This window comes from Colletotrichum graminicola, assembly GCF_000149035.1.
Source record: "Colletotrichum graminicola M1.001 genomic scaffold supercont1.17, whole genome shotgun sequence".
Taxonomy (NCBI): Eukaryota; Fungi; Ascomycota; class Sordariomycetes; order Glomerellales; family Glomerellaceae; genus Colletotrichum; species Colletotrichum graminicola.
The window spans coordinates 379,144-396,736 of NW_007361021.1; the positions used below are offsets into that span (position 1 = coordinate 379,144).

Below are 17,593 nucleotides of genomic sequence, written 5' to 3' on the forward strand. Positions count from 1 at the left end.
ATGAACCCTATTCACAACTTTTGTGTGTCGGAGTATGTTGTACACAGAGAGGTATCCAGAAAGTCGTCACTAGACCCGTCGTAAATGTATTTGGTTGTTTGTCGTAATTCTTCTTCCAAAACGCCTCCGTCATAAGTCGCCCTGTGGTTCGTCCATGGACGCCAGGGGTATTAAATAATAATGTAAAGAGGAAAGAAATCATAAAATGCCGCCCGAAGTGAAGTAGTGTTCATGAGAAGAGGTCTACTGGGCAGCCCTTTGGTGGAGCAGAATGTCGCGAATGGCCCAGCGCGAGGCATCGCGGTCTTGATCGCCGACGCCGAGCCATTTTTCGCACTTCTTTCTCCACCTATCTTCTTCTTCGCGCTGCCGTCGTACGAATTCCGGGCCGACGTCGAATTCTTCGCCGACGAGCCATTCGTCTTTGACTTCGCTGACGCGACCCGGTTCCTTGGAGTCGCCTGAGTTGTCGTCGAGATCCGGAATGTCTTTAAAGACATCCTCGTCGTCGTCCAAGGCGTTGAAGCCGTCCATCGGATCGGAGATCTCGGACTTGGGATTCGTTTGCGGGCCCAGCTTGAGCCAGCACATATTCTGTGGGTCAAAGACCATGCCTCCAACGACCTGAACACCTTTTGTGTGGCTTATGTTGGTAATCAGAGCCGGCCGAGGTGTGGAAACTTCTTTGTCGCGCACAATGTGAGGCGGTATAGAGGCTGTCGATGGGGACGATGCGGGTATGTCGAACGCGTTCAGGACGTTTTCATTGCCCTCCCAACGGTACGTGTCGGGGTTGTAAAACATGCCCTGAAGATCTGCATCGCTGTTAGTATTGTGACGTGCAGGTGAAAAGTGGTTGCACTTACGTTGCGGAGTCTTGTCCTTGTTCATGTTCGATATAAGATGAGGCTTCAATTGGGGAGGGTTCCTCTTCTTTTTCGACCTTACGGAAGCCTGTGGCAGTCCGGGGTTGAAATTGTTCCTAGACGACAGCTGGGAGACACGCGACGAGGTGAAAGGCGGCAGTGGGCCTGATGGAGTCCGTTGAGCAAGCGAGGTCTCCCGGGCAATTCGGCTAGCCTGGGTATCACGAGCAAAATGGGGCGTGTAATCAGTCTTCGCAGGGGAGTGAGGTGCCGGGGAGGGTGTGGTGGTCCGATCGGGAAGCACATTTTGGTACAGCTTATTGCGCAACGGTGCCTTCAAGGGTTGCCGGACGAATTTTGCCTCTGATTGCGCCGACGTGGGCAAATCGTCGAATCCATCCAGCTCGTGCCCATCACCGAAATTTCGGGTTCGGTGTGGTTTGGTGAGCGTGCGGAAAGATAAGCCATCGTGAGTAATGTGATCCGAATGGCGATTGAGTCTTTTCGGGCTTGGCGAACGCATAGTCGACCTCGAAAAAGCCCTGGACGTCGGCCGCATGTCGAGTGAGTTTTCTGAATCATGGTGTCGGAAGGTGCGAGAAGTTTTTGCGGTCACGTGCTGCGACTGGGATTGTGAGGCCCCAGCAGGGAGGAAGGGCCGTCGTTGCTGGGCAGCATGGCTTTCCACAGCGGGTCGAGACCTCTCGGTTGGTGTTTTCGGTCGCATCGCCGACGCCGGACGATTCGGATCTGTTCTGGACGGCGGCCGGTCGAAGCGGGAGGAGATGGGTTTGGCAGGGGAATGAGATGCCTTCATAGCAGGCAGAGATCGCTTAAACCTCAGCAACTGCGAGCTCGTAGTTGTGGGCTCATTCCGCAGCGAGGTGGTAGAAGTTCTGGGGCCAAGCTCCCTTCTTCGTGGCGTTGAGGGAAGCAAAGACCCAGGAGACGGTGTCGTGGGCGTAGGCATGCTGTGAATGCTCGTAACCGAGGACTGCGATGCGTGGCCCATGCGAGACTGAGACCTTCGCGAGCGAGCGAAAATGGGGCCACCACTCTCAGACACAGGCTCCAACGCAGAGAGGGCTCGCTCGTGACGCTCATGACTAGGCCGCGGCAGTCGTGACGTTGTGGTTTTGGTGGAGAAGGTCAAGGAAATGGCCGTCTTGGGCCGCTGCGGGCTCAACGGCCGGTTTGAATTGACACGGATGTTGCGGTGAAGGGTGAGCTTGCCGGAATTGAAGACATCACCGTCGCCGACATCAAGGCCGTCGAACATATCCTCAGGCTCAGGTTCCTTCCGTGGCTGAGGAGTCTTCAGGTTTGGTGGCTCTTCCTCCACAGAACGTACAGGAGAGCGACTGAGCTTCCTCCGACTCAGCCTCTCCTCGAAGTTGACCGGGCCGCTTGGGAGCACGAGGCCATCGAACGTCTCATCCTCGCTTTCGGCGGTAAACGAGCTCGACACACTGGGGCTCATGGCAGAGACAGAAGAGCTTCTAGTGGAATGGGCGTCTCTGCGAGTGCCACCGAATCGAGTTCCGAGGCTGCCCTCGCCCCAGTCCAAGTCCTCTGCATGTACCAAAGGCGTCTTTGGAATGTCTTTCCGGGTTGAGAGCCTCAGTTTCCCGTCCGACGGGAGTTCAAAATCAGTCTCAAAGTCATCATCCAACGCATTGTCATTCTTTTGAGGTGTCGGGGGGGTAATGAGTGAAATGGGCTTTGGTGGGCGAGTCTTGGACACTTTGATGGTTTCGGAACCGTCGCCGAAGAAGTCGTCATCATCGTCGTTATCGCGGAACCTCTCCAAGTTGATGGCTCCCGACAATGTGCTTGTGGTTGATTCAGTCGACTCTCTCCGATCCAGCAGCGACACGGCCGGAGGGGTCTTCATAGATTTGGTAGGGCTCGTCTGGGTAGAACCACCACTGACCTGCCTAAGCATATCAGGGAACTTGGAGCCGTCTTGGGGCTTGATGCGAAGGGGCTGGGTTGAATCTGGCAGTACCAGATCGTCCTCCCAGTCGTCCTGCATGATCTTCTTGATCTTCCTTCCACCTAGTCGTTTAATAGTGCCACCCATGAGAGCGGAAGAGGGTACATTCTTGGGTATCGGAATGCCGGCTTGGGTGGCAGCGGCGATAGCGTCCAGTGTTGACTTCTCGTCGTCGCCCGGAACGTGCACATGCGTCTCTTCATCCAAGTTGGATTCAAGATCGGAGCGGAGGGAAACATGTGAAGACGCAGAGTCGCGTCGTGAGGAAGCAAGGTTTGCTGTGGTGGAGGCGGTGCGAAATGTCAGGTCATCGGTGTCGATCTGGAAGTCGTCATCGTCCCAGTCCTCGATGTCTGGTTCGGCCACGGGCTGGCGTGGCTTGAGGCGTAAAGGTTCCATGTTTTCGGCGGGTTTCTTTGTTTGGGGGCGCGCAGAATTGAATTGGGTCCAAGGAGGTCGTGGTCGTATACCAAAAGACTTCCCGGCAGCGCTGTTCTACTTGTCAATGTTGCAAGATCATATCGTCAACAATAACAGCAGCTTCGGCCCAGCATATCCTTTCAGACGGTGACAGTCCTCGTAAGGCAAGTGTTCTTGGTGATGATTGGGGAGTAACTTGGTTGCAGAGGAGGCAAAAAGGTTTGGCGTTGCGTGGTAAGGCGTAGAAATGGCGGCGTCTGGTTTGTTTTGAGCCGGGTTTGGTATCGTCGTTTTCGGGAATGTGCGTAGTGTAGTGTCTGTCTGTCGGCTACTGGTAGGAAAGAACTGCGAGCGAGTGATGCAAACGGGTGCAGGGCAAGTGGAGGTTGTCCAAGAGGTTCGTCGTAAGGGGTGATGCGCAACAGGGACCGATATGTCGAGCGTGACGTTTGCCAAACCAGAATAGGATGAGAACAGGGCAGTCGTGTGAGGTCGGGGGGTGGAAGAATTGGGATTGGATTTGCGAGGATTGGCGGTCTTGTTGGATGAGTGGTGAAGCAAAAATGGCTGGGAAGCCGGGGTCGATGGATCGGGTCTGGCAAACAAAGCGAGGTGGTAGGCTGGCGGGATGGTGGGCTGGGTCCAGCAACAGCGGTGCGTGGTGCCGCAGGAGGAGCAGAGCGTGGCTGGTAGGTATTGCGCGCATGTGTGGGCAGCCCACCGGGCTACGTATTTGTTCCCCGTATTCGTGCAGCTATTTCGAGCACAATTTAAGTTCTTGCTACTTTGGATCTTCCTGGTGCGTTATACGGATACGATCATCGGCTTTAGTGAACTTGTTTTTCTTCCTCCTTGTGTCTACTTGTTGAAATGATGCCCAGCTAATTGTTCTGGGGATAAGAAGAGGGGGAGACTGGAGCAGCCGAAGTTCCACTACGGCTTCTTTTTCTGGGTCGACTGGGCCCCGGCACTGAGGGCGAACAGCTGAGCGGAAAAGAACAGGTGTGGAATGGGCCTTGCTGGGGGGGAGGGAGACTGGTGGGGGAGGGGGGGTGGCTCCAGGGCTCCAGGGCCCCTAGCGCCTATGTACCGTACTGAGTATCCGTAGTGAATCACGAATTTTTCCCAGGGTGAGCCACGTGATTCAGCGGGGACTATCTTCGTATGGTGGGTTGATTGGATCAATAAGGGATTGCATGCGGGGATAGTTGCACCTGCACGATTCTGCCGCGTTCGAGCCGCGACCATTGCCTGCATCCACTCTCCTCGTCTTCCGGTGCTTCGGCCAAAGGTCAGACGACAGCCGCAGGTACGCATCTTAGGGAGAACCTAAACGAGGTTGCCAGCCTGCCAGCCTTCTGCTTCACTTTGGCAACAGCCGGCTCTTTGGCTTCATTCAGCAAGAGCACCACCCGTGAAACGAGGTTATCGAAACTTTGATTCTGCAGGGCGAACCGAACGGTCCTGAAAACTAGTAATATCTAGCTAGCCCTTCCCAGCGACCCCTTCAAACCGATAGCCTCGAAACCGTCTCCATAGCTTCGTGTTTATTTATTGACAGCCTTGACAATAAAACAACATTAATCGCAGACTACGTTCCCGTTCTCCGTGCCCTCCGACTGTGACCTTGCCGTCACGAGTGTCTAAACATCCAAGGGTATGCCTGAGGCTGTTGCTCAGGCCCTGCCTGCCTGCTTGCCTAGGGAGGCACATGGCACCTACCTACCTGTGCCTGCGCCTGCCTACCTACTGCCCTGCGTAGCTGCCTAGTTCCCAACCCCGGGACCCCTCGATGACCCTCATGGCTCAGATAGATAGCTTCTTCTCGTTACCCTGTACTTAATGTCAATAAACTGCCAACTACGGAGTGGAGGCTCCGACCAAGTCTCACCTTTTTCTTGTTGTCTCACGAGAATACTACCCAACCAAAACACCCTCAGACCAAGGCGTTAATTTTTTTTTTCTGGATTCCAGCCCTTCCAAACCAATTTGCTGGTCCCTGAAACCCACAACAACTTGGCCTCCGACGCTCTCGGACTCGACCCCCCGAGATACAGCCACTATTGACATTGACACTGGAACGGCAACTCATCTTGGGGCACGCACGGGGGCAAATTATCGCACCTCTAGCTCTTCATGACTTCGGCACACATCCTCCGGTTTCCCCGGTCAGAGAGCCAAGGTGGCTTCGTCATCATCCAAGCTACGCCTATACGGTCCAAAGCATTGGATGTCAAGTTGGTTGGAACTGATGGCGTCGAGCCCTATGCCGTTTCCTGTGAGTAGAATGCTCGTCATCCTGTTCCTGGCCGAAGATCATTGCGGCCCGGGCGAGTGGGTCTTGTCCGATGTTGTTTCATGCGCCGAACTCATGCACCGTCGAAACGGAACCTGGCGAGACTAACAGAAGGTTCCCCTTGCAGTGCGTCAAGATAATGCCGCTGCACTTCGAGTTAAGAACAGCCCCTGCACAGAGGACGAATGGATCTCCATTCTGACTGCCGTGCTACAACAAGAACCAGTCAGCGACATCGAGGTGCTCGCCGATGTCGAAAATGAAACCGTCCTTACTTTGACTGTCCGGAGAAAGGGGAGGGAGTTTACTGTAAGTGATGATTTGCTTGAACCTCTTCCCAGCCCAACTTTCCCGGTGGCCGGTGGGCTGATGGCTGGTCTATAGCAACGTCTCGGCGCCATCGAATTGAGCCACAGCCCGCATGAGCTGATTGAGCTATTCGACTGGTGTGCTCTGTCGGCGCAGGTGGCCAATGAGGCCAAGGAAGCCCTAGCTTCTGCAACCGCAAAAGCGAACCGGCTTGAAGAATCTGTCCGTGAGCTCAAAGCACAGCTCGACGGCCTAATCGCGGCCAAGGAGGCCGACGAGTCGGAACTGCTAGAGAAGTTCCGCGACCTATTAAACGAGAAGAAGGTCAAGATCAGACAGCAGCAGAAACTTTTGGCGTCTGCGTCTGTCGAGCCCGACAAACTAGCGCAGGTACAGAGTTCTCAGGCCGCAGGAAAAGGCCATGCCGCAGCTGAGTCTAGGCCGGCCAAAAGGAAGACCGCCCCCGCCCCCGCCAATGACGATAGCTCCTCCGATGAAGGTTTCGAGAAGATGGACATGGAGCAAGCTCCTGAAGATTCCGAGCAGCAGCGCGACACGACCGAAGACGAGGATGAGACGGCTAGTGAAGATGATGGTGACGAGCCAGCAGCGCCAGCGTCCAAGAAGCAACATGAGTCTGTGGAAACTTCACATGCCAAGGGGCAGGCCACAGCCGCTCAAAAGGAAGCACCTCCAATGAAGAGGGAACTTCCCTTTGCCAAAAAGAGGGCCGCCCCAAAAGCACCACCTCCGCCCGCTGAAAGCGAGACGGAATCTGATGACGAGCTTTGATATGGGTTGGGGACGAAAGCCAACAGAGTCGACATGAGTGCTCGTATTGTCATGTTTGTTTCTTCATACCGTCATATCTGGCGTCGCTAGGGACTATGACACACTTGGCAGTTTCTCGTTAATCCTCCCAATTAATTGCTACATAGACAATTACTTGACGCTATGGTCCGAGATACTCAGACGGCTGCCAATGATAGACCCACTTAGCTCTTGTCATCAGCGTCGAATCTGTTCTTCCAAAACCCGCGAACATGTTTGGTTTCACCGGCTTTGGCGATCTCACTCACCTCCCGAGGCGTGAGCTTGATGGCAGGGAGATGGTTCAGGTAACTCTGCAGCCTGTCTTCATTGGAGGAGGTTGTAATGGTGACCAGACCCTGGTCGATGCACCACCGGAGTCCAATGACGGAATCGCTTACCCCGTACTTCTTGGACAGGTTGGCGAAGATGGCCCTGACGGGAGAATCGACGTCTGAAGTAATGGGGGTCAAGGGAGCATACGCTGCCACTGCAATCTTGTTCTGGCGGTGGAACTCTAGCAGGTCGCCGTGCTGCAGGTGAGGATGGAACTCAATCTGGTTGATGGCCGGGGGGATCTTGGCCGTCTTCAGGATGGTCTCAAGGTGGGACTGAAGGTAGTTGCTGACTCCGATGGACTTGGCCCGGCCGGATTCCTTGATTGCCTCCAGTTCTGTCCACTTTTGCTGGAGCTCCTCGCCCGACTCGGCGAAGAAGGGACCATGGATGAGATAGAGATCCACATAGTCAAGACCAAGTTTTTTCAGAGACGTCGTAAAGGCCTCTTCGGTATTCTGCCTCTTGGTTCCGCTGCACTTGGCAGTAACGAAGAGCTTCTCTCGCGGCACACCGGCCTTCTTGATAGCTGCGCCGAGCTCCTCCTCATTTCCGTAGACTGGCTTCCGTTAGAGTGCCTTCTCGTTGGGTGTCACTGTCTGCGCATACCTTCGGCGCCATCGAGATGACGGTATCCAAGTTTGATAGCCCGGACCGTGTTGTCGACAATCTTCTCATCAAAATCCGGGCCACCCCTTTTGTAGTTGGCTGTCCCTAGGCCATACCCGAGCTACTGAGATGTGAGCACTACAATTCGCTTGAGCGAGCTGGTCCTGGTCTGCCCAGGCTAGGCTCTGGGAGCAATCAAGTGCTGACACCGTTACCACGGGGCGGGTCCTCCCTGTAGAGGCGGATTCATTACTGGGAGCGGCAACTCACCATTGGGATCTTGTTGCCATCGTTGAGCGTGAGCCATGGGATGTAGTCGACCTGCTTTGGCGGGGTTCCCGAAGCATCGGGCGTGAACGTGGACAGAATCGAGTTCATATTGCGATTTGGGGGTTGCTACAAGAGGGGTGGTTGTTGCGCCGAGCCTTGAGGTCAACCTCAAAATATGCAACAGTTTATATGAGCAATTAGAAAATGGGCCAGGGCCAGGGGTTTGGATTTTCAATCTGATGGGATCTATGCTTTGGAGCTGGAGATGGGGTTATCAGAACGATGGGACGACAAGAATGCACCATGCCTTCTCCACGTTTCGATGACATACGGTACCCGTACAAGACCAATACCGGTAATACAGGAAAACGAGACCAACCCCCGCCGCGCCGGCCAGTAAGAGCCGAAACGACCAATTGACATCACCAAAAGCCGTACCTGACCTGAGGAGAGCTTCGTAAGGTCTGTTCATACGAAGGCGCACTGGGTGACGCCGGAGCCCCACTTGCCCCAATTGGATCTTTGCAATGACGCCAATAGTGACGACAGCGTTGGGAGCTATTGCGTGAGAGCGGGATGAAACTTTCTTTTTGCTTGGACACACCGGCCCTGGGCTCTCAGCAAACTTTTAGGGGACAAACCTTACGACCCCTGAAAAGGCATTGACAGATGAAAAGGGGTTGAAGGTATCCGTACGGTCTGAGTCGGAATATCTGGGATCCCAAATGGTTCCGGAACCGGGAGGCCCGTTGCTACCAGCAACCCGTCGACGTGGACGCTGAGGTTCTATCCAGGTGCGCATCTCCGGCGGCTTAGGTCAGCATGGCGGCGAATTGCTCAAAGTCCGTTGCCACTGAAGTTCGGAGTCTCGCGCCGCCGAAAGGGCGACCTATTCGGCTGGCGCCATCATCATTAGCAAATACCCCCCCTCCCATACGGAATTTTCTCCGGGCCTTTTTTATTTAATTTTTTTACAGTGTACATCTGGAATCTGCGATACCCCCGTTTCGTTTTTCTTCTTGTACCACAAGAGAGCTGTTTCTTACCAGTTGTATCACACGCTTCATTGTCGTTCACAAACTGCGTATATGCTCTCGCGACTGCTCTCCCGCCGAGCCGTCCCCAGAGCCTCCAGACTACCCATCATGGCCGCCCAACTCTCCAACGGGGCGCCCGCCTGGCGTGGTCTCCCGATAGCAGAGCTCCCCAAGACGTGGACTTACACTTCCTCCCTCCCGCCCGACTCCCTCTTCCCGACCCCGGCCGACTCCCACAAGACCCCGCGCGACCAGATCGCCCCGCGCGGCGTCCGCAACGCCGCCTTCACATGGGTTCGGCCCGAAACCGCTGAGGACCCCGAACTCCTCGCCGTCAGCCCAGCCGCAATGCGCGACATCGGTATCAAGGAAGGCGACGAAGAGACGGAGGAGTTCCGCCAGACCGTCGCGGGGAACAGGCTACACGGATGGGACGAGGAGAAGCTTGAGGGCGGGTACCCGTGGGCGCAGTGCTACGGCGGGTTCCAGTTCGGCCAGTGGGCCGGCCAGCTCGGCGATGGCCGCGCCATCTCCCTGTTCGAGACGACGAACCCCGAGTCCAAAGTGCGGTACGAGCTGCAGCTGAAGGGCGCCGGCATCACGCCGTACTCGCGGTTCGCGGACGGCAAGGCGGTGCTGCGGTCGAGCATCCGCGAGTTCGTGGTATCCGAGGCGCTTCATGCCCTTGGCATCCCCAGCACGCGCGCTTTAGCCCTGACACTTCTCCCAAAGTCCAAGGTCAGGCGCGAGACTGTCGAGCCCGGTGCCATTGTGTTGCGCTTTGCCCAGTCGTGGATCCGCCTCGGAAACTTCGACCTCCCCCGCGCGAGGGGCGACCGCGCCATGATCCGTACCCTAGCGACGTACGTGGCCGAAGACGTCTTTGGCGGTTGGGAGACCCTCCCCGCCCGCCTTGCGAGCCCAGACAAGCCGGCCGAGTGCCTCGAGCCCGCCCGCGGCGTGCCTGCGACGGAAGTCCAGGGCCCCGAGGACTCGAGCGAGAACCGCTTCACTCGGCTCTTCCGCGAGGTTGCCCGCCGCAACGCCCTGACGGTCGCCAAGTGGCAGGCCTACGGCTTCATGAACGGCGTGCTCAACACGGACAACACCTCCGTCGCGGGCCTGAGCATCGACTTCGGCCCCTTCGCCTTCATGGACAACTTCGACCCGGCCTACACCCCGAACCACGACGACCACCTCCTGCGGTACAGCTACCGCAACCAGCCGACCATCATCTGGTGGAACCTAGTACGCTTCGGTGAGGCGCTGGGCGAGCTGATCGGCGCCGGTGCCGGCGTGGATGAGGACGCCTTCGTCAACAACGGCGTCGAGGAAAGCCAGGCCGAGGCTCTCGTGGCCCGGGCGGAGAAGCTCATCATGCAGGTCGGTGAGGAATACAAGGCGCTCTTCATGGCCGAGTACAAGCGCCTCATGGCGCAGCGCCTGGGGCTCAAGACCTTCAAGGAGAGCGACTTTGACGAGCTGTTCAGCAATCTGCTGGACACGATGGAGTCGCACGAGCTCGACTTCAACCACTTCTTCCGGCGCCTCAGCTCAGTCAAGCTCTCTGACATCGCGGACGAGGACGCCTGCCGCAAGACGGCTGCGCGCTTCTTCCACGCCGAGGATGGCGTCGCGGGCGGCGAAGCCAAAGGCCGTGCGGACGTTGGCGCGTGGCTGGGCAAGTGGCGCGCACGCGTCGTCGAGGACTGGGGCGAGGACGACGCCTCACGGGGCGACGCTGAGAGGGAGAAGGCGATGAAGGCCGTCAACCCCAACTTCGTGCCGCGCGGGTGGGTGCTCGACGAGATCATCAAGCGGGTGGAGAAGGACGGCGAGAGGGACGTGTTGCGGCGGGTCATGCATATGGCGCTGCACCCCTTTGAGGACAGCTGGGACGGCAAGGAAATCGAGGGGCGGCAGTACAAGGGTGACAAGGCGGAGGAGGAGAGGTGGGTTGGGGATGTGCCCAAGATGAAGAGAGCTATCCAGTGCAGCTGCAGCTCATAGATGAGAAGATCTAGAGTTGCCTCAATCGTTGTAACGAGCCATTTTATGATACTTCATGAGCATATCATCAAAGTTCCTCGAGCTTCACTGAATAATCATCATCCTCTTGTGTGTATTTCGTTGCACCATATAGACTTTATACCATCTAGTATCAAAATCCCCACGTTCTGGCCGCACAGAGCATGTCAAGGACTCAGGGATCGGATTGGTTTGTTAACAGGCAACAGCCTCTGAACATTCACCCTGCCCACGTTCAGTATTCTTCACATGGTCAAGAGGTAGCAACATATCTCGCCCCCCCCCCCTCAGAGACTCATGTCTTAATCACAGTGTCCAGTTGCTATAGACATATGAACAATCGTTGCGGTCATACATCCAATCGCTCGTCAGTATGTGGCTCCACAGCAGTGGAGTAGACCAACTTTCATCCCAACTGGGTAAACCAGTGCCGCCGCTGAGAAGCATGGCCGATTTACGTCTTGCCGTCGACATCAGATGTCAACACTATGCCAACGTTTGGCAGGTAGTGTACAAAAATACGTCCCTTCACTCGCCGCTAGTCTCATGGCACCATACGTTCGCCTTGGTACGAGGTGTTAGGGCATGAGCAGTAAGTCCCACTAGTTGTGCATCATGATAACGTTACGCCTGAACACTATAATAGAACAGCCTGGGATACGCCGCATCGTCACATGGCACTCAGGTGAAGTTATTTACTTTCTTCAACTACTCGCCTCCTTCAACCCACGCGTGCTATTATGTACAAGCAATGCATTCATCCCAAACAAAGGAGCCTTCTTTTCTACTCTTCTCCACAGCAGTCGTACTCGTACAGCCTGTCCCTCATGCCCCGTACTCGATCTGACCCATTGGCCTGTCCTCCTCCATGCCTGGCGCCATAAAGTTGGTCTTGGGGTTGCCGGTGGCCTTGGCCGCGGAGCAGCGGGCCATTGTCGGTGAGCTTGAGACTATATTAGCACGATACTGAATAAAGTGGGAAGGTGTGTCGACTAACCTTCTTGAGATGACGTCTGTGAAGTAGAAGTTCTCAATGACCTTCTTCAAGGGCGTACCGCTGGCCTTGGAGCCCTTGTTCTGGTCAACGAGCTGGACCTTGCTCAATTGCTGCAGGGCAACAGGCTCAACCACATCGTAAGCCGCCAGGGCCGGGCTGATCTCAGCCATTCTGTCACGGAGCTGAGCAACGTCGTCGTACGGCAGAGGAGCGCCGAGGAACTCGCTGACGGCACGGATGATCTTCCAGTCGGTACGGGCAGCACCGGGGAGGGAGGTGGCGGCACGGGTCATCTGGACACGGCCCTCGGTGTTGATGTAGGTGCCGGCCTTCTCGGTGTAAGCAGCACCAGGGAGAACAACATCGGCAAGCTGGGCACCGCGGTCACCGTGGTGGCCCTGGTAAACGACAAAGGCGTTCTTGGGGATGTCCTTCTCGGAGATCTCGTCGGCACCGAGAAGCCAGACGAACTTGGGGGCGGTCTCCGCAACCTCAGTCGAGGGAGTGACGAAACCGACCTCAAAGGCACCAGCGCGGGAAGCGGCTCTCTGGAGAACGTTGTATCCGTTCCACTCAGGGGTGATGAAGTTGGCAGCGTTCTTGTCAACGAAGGCACCAATGGTCTCGTAGAAAGCCTTGGCGTCAACGTGGTCGGTGACACCAGAGCCCACGATAATCATGGGGCGCTTGGCAGACTGCAGCTTCTTGCCAAATGGACCGGCAAGGGCCTGCTTGAGGGCAGCGTGATCGAGGCCAAGGTGCTCGAACTCGAAAGTGGAGTCCCATGTCTCGCCAACAACGCCGATCTCAAGGTCGGAGCGCAGCCATTGCTTGCGGATGCGGGCGTTGAGAACAGCGGCCTCGTGACGGGGGTTGCTGCCGACAATGAGGATGGCGTCAGCCTCCTCGATACCGTAGATCTTGGAGTTGAACAGGTAGTTGGAGCGGACGTCGACACCGTGGGCAATGGGTTTGCTTCCAGAAGGCATGTCAAGGGCCAGGTTCTCAGAGCCCAGCTTGTTGGCCAGGTCCTTCATAGCAACCAGAGACTCGACCTCAGTCAGCTCACCGGCGATGACCTTGAATTCGTTGGGCTTAGGCTGGAGGTGGTGGTAGGCGTTGGCAACCTCGGTAAGGGCCTGTTCCCAGTCGGCGGGCTCGAACTTACCCTCACGGCGGATCAAGGGCATGGTCAGTCTCTGGGTCTTCAGGCCGTCACAGGCGAAACGAGTCTTGTCGTTGATCCACTCCTCGTTAACATCGTCGTTGAGTCTGGGAAGGATACGCATGACCTCGAGGCCGCGGGAGTCGACACGAATGTTAGATCCCAAACCGTCAAGAACATCGATGGACTCGGAGTGCTTCAGCTCCCAGGGTCTCGCGCGGAAAGCGTAAGGCTTGGAGGTGAGAGCACCAACGGGGCAAAGGTCGATAACATTGCCGGAGAGTTCGGAGTCGAGGTTCTGCTCGAGGTAGGTACCGATCTGGATGTCGTTGCCACGGCCGAAAGAACCCATCTCTGGGGCGCCAGCAACGTCGTTGGAGAAACGAACGCATCGTGTGCAGTGAATGCATCTGTTCATAGAGGTCTTGATGAGGGGGCCGATATTCTTGTCCTCGACGGCACGCTTGCCGCCAATCTCGTGGAAACGACCACGGTCGCCACCGTATCGCATCGACTGGTCTTGGAGATCACACTCACCACCCTGGTCGCAGATAGGGCAGTCGAGGGGGTGGTTGGCGAGGAGGAATTCCATGACACCCTCGCGGGCCTTGTGTGTAATGGGGGAGTTGGTCTTGACGACCATGCCGGGCTGGACGGGCCACGCGCAGGAGGCTACGGGCTTCGGGGCGCGCTCGACTTCGACCAAGCACATACGGCAGTTACCGGCGATCGCGAGCTTTCTGTTGGATTTGTCAGTCGGGGATCATCCCTCGCAACGGCCATAGCTTCGGTCGACGGAGTCGTACTCATGGTAACAATATCTATTTTTAAGTCAGTCACAGTCTTCATTTTGTATTTCTAATGACTGAACGAACCTAGGGATTGTAACGCCTGCCTTTTCGCAAGCTTGGATCAGGGCAGAGCCGGCTAGGAGGTCGTGAGCAGGAATACCCGGACAGGGCCACATCGCATCTCACCTTCGACTGACACCTTCTTTCCGTCTGCATCTCTCGTCAGCAATTGTCCCAGAAACCAATTGGTGCCCCTTCTCAAGGGCGAGCTCGTCCATACCAACTGTGAGCTCGACTTCGGCGTTCCTGCGAGCCGTGGTAGCAAAAGTTCGCGAGGCATTGGCGGCCTGCTTGCCAGTCCGCCAAGCCGAACGTGCTAGAGAATGCCGCAGCATCGTGTCGCCTTGACGGATTGAGACTCAGACGGGACGGGGGAGGGCGTTGTGGTGGGAGGGCGGATTGATATTCAATCGTTGACGTCGGGAGGAACTGCTCTTCTGTCCCGGGCCATGGGGATTTGGTGGCGCTAGTGCGGAACTCGCGATTAATTTACATCGATGGTGATTGGCCCTCCAGCCCGGGAGCTCCTTGCCGCCTGAGGCACCTAGAAACTCCTCCGTGGACCATTTAGTTCTCCGAAAATTTCGTCGCAGAGCGCTCTTTCTCTTTTTCCTCTTCACTTTAAATTGTATATGGACACTTATCGTAGGTGAGCTTGAGCATCGCAAGATGCTCCAATCGAGCCTTCCTCTATCTAGTGTACCTAGATGAATCATTTTGACGCCGTTTATGGAAGCATGGGAGAACTCTTCAATGACCGTTGCCTCTTACCGCCGGTCGTTACATATCATGGTGACGATGAGACTATGTGTAGACTGTACATATGTATTTGTTGGTATCTTGTGATTCGTATGTACAAAGCAGTTGTACCCACGACCCGTTCTGTCGAGTCGCTGTCATGGACCATGGATGAGCTGGTCTCAGACGTGACAAGAGTCTGGTTTTGGCTTTGGCCTCTCGCCTGATATCACGCCGCCTTGGCTAAAGAAGCCGTCGCTGCTCACGCTATGCGTTGTCGTTTCTCGCTCCGAGCAGGCCCACCGTCCTGTCTGTGGTTGGCAGATGCTTCCTCCTGCGCGAGCTCCTTCTCCAAGGCTGCCTTGTAGTGGTTCTTGATCTCTTGCGCATGAGTGGCATAACCTCCTAGTTGCACCAGGGCCTGGCCGGCGTTGTAAAGCGACCAATGAAGTGCCGCCTGCCTCGGCGGCAAATCGCCCGGGATTTCGGGGTATGCGTACGTTGACAAGTGACGATTGCTGTAGTCGGCATCGCGAGGAATCGGTGCGTTCACGTATTCCATGATGAGTTCCTCTTCACCCGGCATAAGGCCTGTGGTGATCTCGAAGACGCCATTGGTCGCCTCCAACTTGTTTGCGTGCTGTAGGATACGCCGATGTTCCCGTTCGTATATGTACCTAATGTTCTGCTCTACGGCAGCTGTGTGCTTCTCGATATTTTGCTGAGAGAGCCTCAGACGGTCGCTCTTCTTTTGGGGAACATCGAAGGGCTCGAAAAGATTCTCTTCCAAGGGGACAAACATCGCCATCGCCGGGGCGCCTGGTACAAGTATCGGTATGTCTTCCTCTTCCGGGGAGTCACTGCCGTGGTGCATCTTCTCTGGTGCTTCTGCCGTATTGCCTGAACTCTCTTGCATCTTGTCCATCAATGATCGTATGTTTCAGTGAGAATGGATACCGCGCCAGATTGTGGCTATGGGAAGGAACGACGACGCAATTTTCAGCTTGCTCGTTGTAGTGTATTAGACGTGGTCGAGTGAGGTGTGAAAATATGAAGTTGAGATCTGAGCGAATAGACCAGGATACGAAAGCAAATAGCTAGGCTAGGGTTCCACGCCTCTGGTCGGGTACTTCACATTGTTCTAACCTCGCGGCCTCTTCAATTCCTCGCAAAGAAAAAAGCCTGCAAAAACATTTATCGAAATGCCTGCTTAGTGATGCACATGCGTACCTATTTAGGATCTCCTTGATTCCGGCCGATGTCGCTTTGTAGGCGTCATGTTAGTGTAAACACGTAAGAGGGCATCATCAAAAGAGAAGGCACGTTGAATAATAACGCAATACTCAAATCGCGTTCGCAGTTATCAAGCACGAGAATAACACACAAGGTATGCAGGGTTCTCCTGACACATTAAAAATGTAGATCTATGGAGAGCTTTAATCGTTTGCGTAGTTCGCCCCGAGACTCAGCTAATACGCTCGGCTCGGCATTTGAGCGCCATCCATGATACAGTGGCGTCCTCTCTAACTCGATCCCGTTGGTGCCGAACCGGTTGGAGGCGTGGTCATGAAATCGTCTCCCAGGAGCTATTCGTCTGCCATCAATATGGGAGACGCATATGTGATCTCCACGTTTTATAATGAGACTTAGAGCATGCAGCCGCAGGACGGCATTCGCATGCTCTCTGGAGTAAGCCGAGCTTGGACTGGCGTCCAAGTCGCGCAAGCCTTTCAGCTCTACTGGGGACGGGTGGCAGATGTGGCCCTGCTCAGGTCGATGCTGTGGTCAGGATGCAAAGAGCCACATCGGTGGCGTTCCGGTCGTAGGCTGCGCCTCTCACCAACCATCGGAAAGTTGTCATCTAGATGGCAAGAAGTTCCTTACGTACTCCCTCATCAACTTCATCCCCGCCCGGACCAAGTCTTCCAACCTCCGGTCCTTGCGCTTGCGCATCCACAGGAGAATGAAACCCAAAAGGACCACATCGACGGCGAGGTGTTTCATTATCAACCAAGTCAGCCATCGTATCCAGGCAGGAAAGCTTCGTGACCTTTTCGACTTCCACTCCCTTCCTGTTGTGATTTGCTCTCGTAATGCCGCGACTTCGGCCGAGAGTTTCTCCAAGGCTCGTTCCACGCTCCGGGACCAGCTACTGCTTCTCACAAGCGCGTCTGCTTCCTCGTCTTGGTTGAAACCTATCCTCCCCACCGGGTCCTGTTCGGCAGCGTCGTCTTCGCTCATGGGGCTCAGAACTTTCAGCGGACCTTCGGTTTCGAGCAAGGGGTGCTGGTATTGTCGTAACCCGCCGATGTACCTCATGTCTTTCGGCGACGAGTCGGTCGAGCTGGGACTGTTGTTCTTGATCTGGTTCCACACGAATTCGAGTTCCGCGACGAGTTCCTTGGCGTTTCTGCATCGATGTGTCAGTAGGGCCGCGATGCGCCAATGACCAAGGCAGAGGAGAGATATGGGCTTACGGTGTCGTTGCATATTTGTGCATCGTCTCGATCAACGCCTCGATATACCTTTTCTTTGCTTCCGTGCGGCTCAGGCCCTTCTGGATATTCCACGCATCCCACTTGTCCTTCTCGCGCTGAAGCTCGTCGGCAGGCAGGCCGGAAGCCAAGGTCGGTCGTTCCATGACGCCATCAACGTCCCCCTCCATCGCTTGCTTATAGAGGCCATAGAGTCGCAACCTGTCGGAAGGCGGGGGGCGCGAGGCCCCTGTTTTGGGGATTTTCTTCACGGTATTTAAGGCATGGACGAACACGCGATCTGGAGAGGAAGCATAATCGCATTAATTAGCCGGGGAATTACTCTCCACAACAAAAGGGCGGTGGTAAAGTTTTCTTTCGTAACTCACCC

General features: G+C 55.7%; 7 protein-coding genes across 7 annotated transcripts; 2 read left to right on the forward strand and 5 right to left on the reverse strand.

Moving 5' to 3' along the window:
- Nucleotides 1–243: 243 nt before the first annotated feature.
- GLRG_05159 (cytokinesis regulator) lies at nucleotides 244–3,261 on the reverse strand (the record flags this gene model as incomplete). The annotated part of the gene is made up of 2 exons (XM_008095844.1): nucleotides 244–815; nucleotides 867–3,261. 2 exons carry the CDS (start codon nucleotides 3,259–3,261, stop codon nucleotides 244–246), a joined length of 2,967 nt encoding a protein of 988 aa, XP_008094035.1.
- A 2,157-nt stretch (nucleotides 3,262–5,418) lies between these two features.
- Nucleotides 5,419–6,679, forward strand: GLRG_05160 (uncharacterized protein; the record flags this gene model as incomplete). The annotated part of the gene is made up of 3 exons (XM_008095845.1): nucleotides 5,419–5,560; nucleotides 5,706–5,887; nucleotides 5,963–6,679. The coding sequence occupies 3 exons, from the start codon at nucleotides 5,419–5,421 to the stop codon at nucleotides 6,677–6,679; spliced, it is 1,041 nt and encodes a 346-aa protein (XP_008094036.1).
- Nucleotides 6,680–6,882: 203 nt separating this feature from the next.
- Nucleotides 6,883–8,020, reverse strand: GLRG_05161 (aldo/keto reductase; the record flags this gene model as incomplete). The annotated part of the gene is made up of 3 exons (XM_008095846.1): nucleotides 6,883–7,592; nucleotides 7,643–7,763; nucleotides 7,913–8,020. 3 exons carry the CDS (start codon nucleotides 8,018–8,020, stop codon nucleotides 6,883–6,885), a joined length of 939 nt encoding a protein of 312 aa, XP_008094037.1.
- A 1,037-nt stretch (nucleotides 8,021–9,057) lies between these two features.
- GLRG_05162 (uncharacterized protein) lies at nucleotides 9,058–10,959 on the forward strand (the record flags this gene model as incomplete). The annotated part of the gene is made up of 1 exon (XM_008095847.1): nucleotides 9,058–10,959. The coding sequence occupies one exon, from the start codon at nucleotides 9,058–9,060 to the stop codon at nucleotides 10,957–10,959; it is 1,902 nt and encodes a 633-aa protein (XP_008094038.1).
- Nucleotides 10,960–11,802: 843 nt separating this feature from the next.
- GLRG_05163 (NADH dehydrogenase) lies at nucleotides 11,803–14,325 on the reverse strand (the record flags this gene model as incomplete). The annotated part of the gene is made up of 6 exons (XM_008095848.1): nucleotides 11,803–11,920; nucleotides 11,975–13,879; nucleotides 13,946–13,960; nucleotides 14,015–14,066; nucleotides 14,117–14,146; nucleotides 14,211–14,325. The coding sequence occupies 6 exons, from the start codon at nucleotides 14,323–14,325 to the stop codon at nucleotides 11,803–11,805; spliced, it is 2,235 nt and encodes a 744-aa protein (XP_008094039.1).
- A 665-nt stretch (nucleotides 14,326–14,990) lies between these two features.
- GLRG_05164 (uncharacterized protein) lies at nucleotides 14,991–15,644 on the reverse strand (the record flags this gene model as incomplete). Its single annotated transcript, XM_008095849.1, has 1 exon — nucleotides 14,991–15,644. One exon carries the CDS (start codon nucleotides 15,642–15,644, stop codon nucleotides 14,991–14,993), a length of 654 nt encoding a protein of 217 aa, XP_008094040.1.
- An 820-nt stretch (nucleotides 15,645–16,464) lies between these two features.
- GLRG_05165 (acyl CoA binding protein) lies at nucleotides 16,465–17,393 on the reverse strand (the record flags this gene model as incomplete). The annotated part of the gene is made up of 3 exons (XM_008095850.1): nucleotides 16,465–16,507; nucleotides 16,617–17,138; nucleotides 17,206–17,393. 3 exons carry the CDS (start codon nucleotides 17,391–17,393, stop codon nucleotides 16,465–16,467), a joined length of 753 nt encoding a protein of 250 aa, XP_008094041.1.
- Nucleotides 17,394–17,593: the final 200 nt, after the last annotated feature.